A 10,017-nucleotide genomic window follows, 5' to 3' on the forward strand; every position below is an offset into this window, starting at 1 on the left:
GGAGAGAAGCTAAAGCAGATAATGATCAGATCCCATTCCCAGTTCAGTGTAAAGTGGAAGTAAAATTCTAACTTTTTGGCCTCATTGAGCATTTTGCCATAGCACACTTGTATTTCACACTTACCCAGAGAAGAGATCCCGTCCAGCGCTGAGATGTATGTCCTCCCCTCCATAGGTGGCATCTTCATTCAGTCCGCCACCATCTTGACTGGCCAGGCCGAGATGACGTAACTCTGGTGCATGCGCATGGGGGTCACTTTGTCCCATTACAGAATCTTGCCAAAATTATGCATCAGCGGCTCAGTATATAGCTACAGAAAAAAAAGTGTTGACAGGCGGATAGAAGCATCTCAGGGGCTGCTTTATAAATGTTGGGTGGATGCTATTCACAGCACTAGCGCTCCCTAGATGGCGCTGAGGAGCACAAAAAATTCCTATGCTCCTAACCACCATCTAGTGGCTCAGAAAATTCATACGCTCCTGACCACCATCTAGTGGCTTAGAAAATTCCTACGCTCCAGACCACAATCTAGTGGCCTAGTACCAATGCTATTTGCATAGCACTAGCATCCCTAGATGGCGGTGAGGAGCACAAAACAATTACTATGCTCCTCAGTACCACCTAGTGGCGCTAGTACTCTGCCAGAATAGCTGGGCCAATGCTATTCGTGCAGCACTAGCTCCCCTAGAAAATGCCCATCACCATCTAATTGCACAGCTTCTGCGTGGAACATCTAATAATCAGCCCCTACTCTCTTCTATCGTAAAAAATCCCGCCTGTCAGCACGTTTTTTTTTTAAACAAAATGTTCACTTCCGATTTAAGTAAAAAAATAATGTCAGAACTGAGCCAGAACTGAGCCAGGGCCTCAAAGTCTGGAGTTCTGTAGACAGGCAGAGAAGTCATTCTAAGTTTTGGAGGGCTGAGCGTTATAAAAATTCTTCTATTGTTACGGTAAACACATGGCGAAGGGAAGCGCGAGAGCAGCTGGTGCCAGTAAATCATGTTTGAAACAGAAACTCCATCTGTTTTATAACAGCAGCTAAAGTCTTAATGTCGCACAGAGCACATACATTTACTGTATCATCCCGAGCTAGCGGCTCTCTGCACACTACGTTAATGAGCGCGTTCGCGGCGGTGTAACCAATTAGGCGTTTCGCTAAATCATGCAAAATATTAGAGTCGGCAGCGTTCCTTAAAGGGAATGTACGATCCTTTCAAGTTTTTGTTTCTTTAGCAGAAAAACTTGTAAAGAGATCTTTTTGGGTAAATAAGCGTGTCCATATAATGCGAGAATGTTTTTGCACTATCTATATGTGTGATACGCCAAACAGGAAGTCAGCAAATTCATGCCTTAAATATATTCAGTGCAGCTAAAATAAAAGTGTCATAAAACACCCAAAATGATAAAAATAATAATACAGAGCTCCTTTCTCGTTCCCACTACGGCAACAAAACCTTCATTCATCAACCAAGTGTCCATTTGTGTATCAAAGTATCAAATGTTCAACTGGAAAGTGACATTCGTCAAGTCTCTGATGGCATTATCGAATGTTCTGATTTCTCTTATGAATGTTCGGTGTACGAATATCTACTGATGTATTTCCAGCTTGAGACTTGAGGGAGGAAAAAGTAGCACAAGAAGCCAATCAGTGGTGCTGCAAGGCACATGTGCTAAGAGACATACTGATATGAGGAGGGAGAAGAGTGATAGGGAGAGGAGCTCATCAGTATGCTGCTTCTCCTTTCAATGTCCAGTCACAGGCTGGGGGAGGTACAAGAAGGTTTAAGTGTTCCTTAACCGAAGACAAAACAACTCCATTACATCAGTCCCGAGGCCGGATGTCACCCGGTCCCAAGATCGGGTGACACCCGCCGTGTCGTCATTGCGCGCGCACGGCTATCTGATTGATGCCTGCAGAGAGAGGAGGTCCCATCCTCTCTCCTGACACTGTCGGGCTCTCGGTCCATGACCGAGTGCCTGACTTTTTAGAGGGGTTGACACCAAAATGACTGTCAGACTGTCAGTCATTTTGGTGTCACCCCTGCAATGGTGTCACCCGGGTGCGGGCCGCACCCCCCTTGTGATGCCACTGACATCACTGTATTAAACTGTTTTCCTGGAGTTAAGTTTTAACTTTAATAAGTGCAAATGTTTGTTGTGTTTATTCATCAGGATGTCCACCTACCAGTCAGTGCCTTCAGCCAAGTACCGGGACCCCAAAGGTTGAGGCATCTGCACTTGTTGGTTGAAGTCGAAGCCGGGGCGTAACCGGTGCGGATGGACAGACATTCGCTCCTGAGTCCGCCTACAGAGCACAACAGACTGTTAGAGAAAGCACATAGGTACAGGAAAAAAAAATCAACTCAATGCATTGTTCCCAGTCAAAGTCCCTGTTATTATTATTATTATTATTATTATTATTATTATTATTATAAGAGAGAAGGAGATAGCAAGACAGGTTGGGGTAGAGCACTCCAGAGGGTGTGAAAAACTCTGGAGATAGTTTGGAGGTGACCATGGGGGGAGGTGATATAGGAGCTAGAGAAAGGGTCTTGAGGGGAGCAAAGAGAACAGTGTATTTGGATAGTGAATACACATTCTACCCACAAATTATTATTTTATTTATAGGGGGAGTCCAGTGGGCTGAGTCAGCCTCCGGCTTTTTTAATTTCGTGGATGCTCCAACAGCGAGCTCTCCCTTCCACAATTCCCAACCTTTGTTTCTGTACACTGGGGATTGTTGGGGGTTCCTTCATATCTTTGTGTGTTCCAGCTACTCCAGTTACATTTAAAAAATCCAGCAGGGATGGTGAAAGCCCCCCATATTGGGCATATTGGGTACTCTACACATCAGTAGAGTCACCAAGAGCTAGAAGAGTCAGGGGGTTTTATTCTCCACCATCTACCAAAAATTAGAATACCGATTTTGGCCCTTCAGACCTATGGGTTGTGGTAACATGTTTTACTGCAGGTTATCGCAATGCATGGCACATGGAGCAATGTGATGCCCTTTAGTTACAAGGGTACCCCAATGCACCAGTACGGTAGGTGGGATCAGATGCTGCACTTCAACACAACGCCAACATCAAACTCAATGGGCTTCCAAGGCAATGCTCATTATAATCCACAAAATACATCACATCAATGTGCGTGCGGTAAGTCACCAAAATGGACTGGTCTTGATGTTCACACAAATCTACTTCATGTTAATGCTTGATGATGGACCAAAAGATATTTTCAGACACACATACTGTCCATGCACGGCTTCTGTTCTCTGCTGTCAGCTTAGTCTGAAATTCTAAGGAAGCAGCACGTTAACACCCTCCATTACAATCTATATTGCCTCTCACATCATGATGAAACCCCCTCCCAGGTGTGAGATATTAAAACCTGATCCCCTCCAAAGCCTCAAGGATTGTTCAGATCTAGGCAGACACAGGACTGGCATGAATTCCATTATTTCCTATGACCTGAAATCTTCCATTCGGTTTATATTAGAGTGTATGTAAACCCTACCAATTATTTTCTCTTACTTGCTCCCTATTATTCTGTTAGATACACCATTGAAAGTATCTGTGTTTAATAGTGCAAAAATACCTGCTGATCCTAGAAAAAATCTTGTGGGCTGGTAACTTCCTCCATCTTTGGATGGAGGAAAAATGGACTTATACAATTACTTATTATGGGTGGTCAGATTTAAACAGACATGGACACAATCTTTTGATGGTGATCTTGAATCTTTAGATAGTGTGTTCTTATGAACCTAAACGGACACAAAGGTGAGCGAGTATTGGAGGTCACACATCTGTTTACATCTGGCTGCCCATAGGGATACAATGCAGTCCTTTTTTGATCCGAGTAATCATGGGTCAAAGATGGACTAATGGAACCAGCGTGTGAAAGTGTCCTAAGGCTTGTGTACCTAAGACATGCTATAGAGAAATCTGTGAATTGAAACCATGGTAGATGATGTTTTGGCTGCCTTGTGTAGAGCCAGAGTTCAGGACTGGCCGGAGAACCAGCTTCCCTTTTTTCAATCCCTCATGTCTCCATTGGCGTCACATTGCCACTATGAAGATCTGGCCGACAGATTTCCTAGACGCAGAAGAGCGTTCCATGACATGAGAACATGTCATGGATGTCAAACTCTTATGAAATTGGCAGCCAAAATGTGTAAAATAAATCGGCAAGGGGCTGCCGCAATGAAAAGCTGCACCTACTGAACTGGAAAAATAACACAGCTCTACTATTCAACACACCAAATCTATATTCTATCTATAGGCCGCACTATCCACAGAATTCCAATACTTCCAATACATGTTTCACCCGTAGGCTTATTCAGAGTAGAACCTCTATGAAGAAGCCTACGGGTGAAACATGTGAGAGGTTGTAGCTGGTTGGGGGTTTGTGGTGCTGGTATTTGCTGTTACATACACTGTTACACTGGATTTGCTGTGAATTTCAATAAAGTCAGATGAATTGGAATTCTCTGGATAGTGCGGTCTGTTCGTATAATATTATGCTGATGGCGGCTAAGGAATTGGAGCGGTGAGATTTCTTTTGGCTCTGTATTCTCTCTCTCTCTCTCTCATCATCTCTCTCTCTCTCTTATCATCTCTCTCTCTCCCTCTCTCTTATCATCTCTCTCTCTCCCTCTCTCTTATCATATCTCTCTCTCCCTCTCTCTCTCTTATCATCTCTCTCTCTCTTATCATCTCTCTCTCTCTCTCTTATCTCTCTCTCTTATCTCTCTCTCTCTTATCATCTCTCTTATCATCTCTCTCTCTTATCTATCTCTCTCTCTTATCATCTCTCTTATCATCTCTCTCTCTCTCCCTCTCTCTCTCTTATCATCTCTCTCTCTCTCATCATCTCTCTCTCTCTCTCTCTCTCTTATCATCTCTCTCTCTCTCTTATCATCTCTCTCTCTCTCTCTCTTATCATCTCTCTCTTATCATCTCTCTCTCCCTCTCTCTTATCATCTCTCTCTCTCTCTCTTTTCACCTCTCTCTCTCTCTTATCATCTCTCTCTCTCTCTCTTATCATCTCTCTCTCTCTCTTATCATCTCTCTCTCTCTCTCATCATCTCTCTCTCTTTCTTATCATCTCTCTCTCTCTCTATCATCTCTCTCTCTTATCATCTCTCTCTCTCTTATCTCTCTCTCTCTTATCTCTCTCCCTCTCTTATCATCTCTCTTATCGTCTCTCTCTCTCTCTCTCTCTCGCCTTAGAGGAATGCAACTTGCAACCTTGATTTTTCATTGAGAACATTTTTTTTGCTTAAATTTAAAATAAAAAAAGAGCTGTAAACCTCAACTTGATAGACTTTTTTAAAATATAAAATGCATATAAACTCCATGCAGGTAGTGTCCTGGTTGGGATTTGGACTAAGGACTCCAGTGTTGCAAGGAGTGCTAACCAATAGCCCAGCCATACTGGAGAAAACCTCACTATATGTTTGTTATGGCTTCTCATGCCCAGCATATACTTTTTTAAATGTTTCTCACCTTTAATTCAGGGGTAGGCAACTTCAGCACTTTAGAGGTATGGAGCTACAAGTCCCATGAGGCATTGCAATCCTCTGACAGGCACAGGCATGACTCCCAGAGGCAGAGGCATTATGGGATTTGTGGTTTCACCACAGCAGACATTTGGGCAGCTATTCTGAACCATGTCAACATGAGTCCGTCCCCAGACAACGATGAGGGACAAACTGAGTTTCCTCTCATTCACATACAATGCAGAAGCCAAGCTTCTAGATCTTAACCCTTTGTTATGGTCAACAGTGTCTGATACTGAGATCTGCTAGCACAGGACAGATACATTTGATTATGGTAAACAAGAACTCCCCAGCCCCCTTTGCACAGCAGAGGAAAATTCAGTTTGGGAGTGTAGCCCCCATCACCTTTGGGAGGTGGCTACAAGAAATGTAGTGATTGCCAGGGCTGTAGTCAGTCTTGCTGAATTGGCAGTTTAGTTGGCATTTATCTGGTTAATTCCAGGTGTTCTGACATTGATTGTACCTGCCTGGGTGGAGTGTGACTTTGCTGCAGTGTTGGGACAGCCAATGAGGGGCACTGTGAGTGTGTGCAGTTCACCAGCCAATCACTGGGGCCCTCACAGCCAATGTTGCATGCTGGGACAGGGCATATATAGTAGACATGTGCGATTCGTTTCGTTCCGAATCGAAATTCGGACGAATTTTCGTAAATTCGGACATTCGGATGTATCCGAATTCCGAATTACAGACATAACGAATGCATACGAATCCGAATTTCCATTTCCGAAATTCGGTAGCGTTCGCCCGAACGTTCGTTTCGTTTTCTGTTCTTATTCGTTTCTTATTCGTTTCGTTTGTTGGAGCAAAGTGACATTAGAGAAGGAGAAAAATATTTTTTCCCCCTCAAATGTCACTTTTGCTGCAAACGAATAAGAAACGAATAAGAAACGAAGAAACGAGTAAGAACAGAAAACGAAACGAACGTTCGTACTAACGCTACCGAAATTCGTCCGAATCCGAATTCCGAATCCGAATTGACTTTCACACCCGAATCCCGAAAAATGAAATAACACAAATCCGAATTTAAAACGAAACGAATTTTTTGGCAGTGCACATGTCTAATATATAGTCACTGAGCCATGTGCTCAGTGCGGTTCCAGCCATGGATTCGTCCATGTTGGGTGCTCTCCAGCCTGCCCCAGGCCGGGCCTGAGGCCTGGGGGTGGGAACACCTGAGTGTGGAAAAGGCTATTAGGCCTCAAGCCTGGTGAATGTGTAGCGCTCACCCCCGAAGGAGCCGCTGGATGATCGGGTCTTCTGTTTCACCTCTGTGACAAATGCCTTTGCTGCTAATTGAGGAGGAGAACCAGGGAAGCTGATGGCTGCTGGAGGTGCCTGGAGTATAGAAGACCTGAGGAGCAGGTCTGGTGTTTCTCCTATTGAAGATTCTGTGCCAATCCCTATTCATCTGTACTGCAAATGGATCTACACTGAAATACCAAAAAGGGACTGGTGAGTCTGTAGTCTGTGTCTGCTTGACCCTTGGTGTCTAGGATCCCTATACCCTCTCTCCCAGTGTGAATTTATTAATAAAGTTCTTCAGCATCATACTTCTGGCCTGGATATCAGAGAAGTGGGCGGTTATTGCTAGTGGGGCAGCTGGTTGTTAAAATCCCTAGACAGGCTATTGATGACCCGGGTTATTCCAGCGGTTCCTTTGGGGGGATGAGTGCTACAGGGCTTTTCAAAAAAGAGCAAATAAAAGGAAAGCAGCACTTTCAAAATACAGTTTTTAAGTTATGTTTTGTGAATGGCAACATGTAACAATGATAAACTAGGTGTTATCCCAATTTGGCTGCAAATGTGGAAACACACTTTAAAAGAGAACTATGGGCTAAGTGTTCTTCGCCATAGGTCTCTTAAGGGTCACGGGAGGACATATACTAGCGTCCTCCCGTGACCAAAAGCTCAGTATATAGGAAGCTACAGCTCGCGGTATACTGATACCGCCACAGCCGGGACGGATCCTGACAATACTGTCAAGATCCACCCAGCTGCGTTAGTGACAGCTGGCTCTGCCTATAAAGAGGCAGAGCAAGCTGTACCCGCCCCTTCCCATTGTCCTTTCCTCCAGTTAGCGCTGGAGGATCGGAGCGGGGAGGGGAATCCCTGCAGGGAGCCGTGAGTGACAGCCACGGCTCTCTGCAGGGCGATGATCGAGAAGTGAGCGAGCGACAGTATGTGTTCACTCACTTCCCGATCTATTGAGCCGACGTGTGACAGTTTCATTGTCACATGTCGGGTCGAACTATGAGGATGAGTGATTTTCACTCCCCTCATAGTTCTCCTTTAAGTTCATTTCTGACTTTGGCTCTGCTTTGTTACAAATATTGGAGGCAAAGGAGTTGACATGCCTCCTTCTCCTTATGCTGGTGTGCCCCTATCATCCCTGTGGCTTTGGTATAGCATACCTGTGGTGTGGAACCATCCGGCGGTGCTGAGCCTCGAGGAGCTGTTGCTGGAGGAGGTATTGCTGGTGTAGGGCCTGAGGTAGGAAGGAGGGTCCGGCCACCTCTTGGAACGGTAGGCCAGGCAGAGGTGGCAGAGGCTGGTGCAGTGCTCCATTATGCTGGTGTGCAGTAGCCATATGTGATGTCATGCCCTGCTGCGGCTGGACCGGGTGATGGTGTAGGGGGAAGTCCGGGAGCTGGGGTTGAGGGCTCAGGTGAAAGTGGCGGCAGGAGGTAGCGTGAGTATGCTGAGATCGCTGAAATGGGGCACCTAGAAAACAAAAAAGTCAGAGGGTGAGAAATGGACCATTGCTTCTTCAGGGATATAACAGGAAAATTTTACCCAGAGGGCAAATTTTAGTTCCTAAGCAAATTTTTGGATTTGAATATTCCATTTTACGTCAAAAGTCTGTTTCAGCAACGGGAATACGACACAATAATTTGTCAATCTGACATTTTTTATTGCCTTATCTCAAGTGCTTTTTGAGAGGGATAGAAATATATACTCAATGTTCACTTCAAACTTCAATGATGTGCGGGAACCAATGGACAGAGCTTTGACAATAGGCTTTATTGACCCTTGCACTTTCTTGCATTGACCCTTGCACTGACCCTTGCATTTTCTTGCATTGACCCTTGCACTGACCCTTGCATTATCTTGCATTGACCCTTGCACTGACCCTTGCATTTTCTTGCATTTACCCTTGCACTGACCCTTGCATTTTCTTGCATTTTCTTGCATTGACCCTTGCATTTATTTGCATTGGGTTTGTTTTTACTTGCATGGACCCTTGCATTTTCTTGCATTGACCCTTGCATTTTCTTGCATTGACCCTTGCACTTTCTTGCATTGACCCTTGCATTTCCTTACACTGACCCATGCATTTATTTGCATTGAGCTTGCTTTTACTTGCATTCACCCTTGTATTGACCCTTGCATTTACTTGCATTGACCCTTGTATTGACCTTTAGACCCCATTCGCTCCTGAGCATTTTGTAGCTACACCGCTCAACAGAAGGACTCCCATCGTTTTCAATGGCCCCTGTTCACATCTGAGCGTTCTATCACATTTCTTTTGGAGCAGAGTCAAGGGTTCTGACCCCATAGATAACATTGGCTTTTGTCAAATGTCGGGGGTTCTATCAGGGCCGCACACTGCTTAAATTTTGGCCAGAGTCAGTAGGATACATAAATCTATAGCAAAATGTATATTTTCTAAAACCTTTGTACATCAGTACTCAACTATGTCGTAAGGGCCTGTTTCCACCAGCCTGTGCGCTTATAGTACTGTCCCATGCCTGAAATGCAAGGGATCGCATACACAAAGTCTCCTATTTTTTGCGATCGTACCGCACTGGAACGCAGGGCATTGTTTTACCACGCGGTCATGTGCTGTCGATCGCACTGCGGGCGGGGGGCGTGTCTGCAGTGCCATTGACATTAATGGCACTGCCACACCCTCACCCACCTCAGAACGCAAGGAGACCTTGTGTGTGCGATCTCTTGCGTTCCAGGCACGGGACAGTACGATCAGTGCACATGTTGGTGGAAACAAGCCCTAAAGGAGTTAAAAGTCAGGACAGGAAGTGAAGGAAAATCTTGCCAACAGGGACATTAAAAAAAAAATCCTCTTGAATTTCATCCGATTCCTGCTGACCAATTCACCTCTGACCAATTCACCTCTGAGTGGTGCCAGCAGTGGATGGCCCTGCTGGCACCACTCGCTCACCAAAAGTTGATTTTTCAATTGCCTGTGTTGAATAAGCCAGGCGGAAAATTGTTGGACAAAAAGTGACTGCAGCCAATGAGATGCTGGCACGGTTTGGGTATTCGGATAGCAGTGGGTGCTGGCTGTCAGGGCGGTGCAATATCCCAGCGGAGGGAATTTATCCATTTAATCTGTTGTGTTCCTTGCGTGATCTATACTATCCATGTGTATATGGCATGGCCAGCTTTAGAGCATCTGCTTTTATTGTTGATTGTCCCTGCCTGCTCAGGTGAC

General features: G+C 45.0%; 1 protein-coding gene across 1 annotated transcript in view; it reads right to left on the reverse strand.

Moving 5' to 3' along the window:
* The window catches only part of RNF165 (ring finger protein 165), a 93,169-nt gene that overhangs the window by 16,855 nt on the left and 66,297 nt on the right, over positions 1 to 10,017 (reverse strand). The window contains exons 2-3 of the mRNA XM_018555738.1: positions 7,976 to 8,285; positions 2,190 to 2,309 (exon numbers count right to left, since the gene is read on the reverse strand). Coding sequence (XP_018411240.1) covers positions 2,190 to 2,309; positions 7,976 to 8,285 — 430 coding nt within the window. The remainder of the gene's footprint in view (positions 1 to 2,189; positions 2,310 to 7,975; positions 8,286 to 10,017) is intronic.

The sequence above is a fragment of the Nanorana parkeri genome, unplaced genomic scaffold (assembly GCF_000935625.1).
Source record: "Nanorana parkeri isolate BGI_ZX_2015 unplaced genomic scaffold, ASM93562v1 scaffold210, whole genome shotgun sequence".
NCBI lineage: Eukaryota > Metazoa > Chordata > Amphibia > Anura > Dicroglossidae > Nanorana > Nanorana parkeri.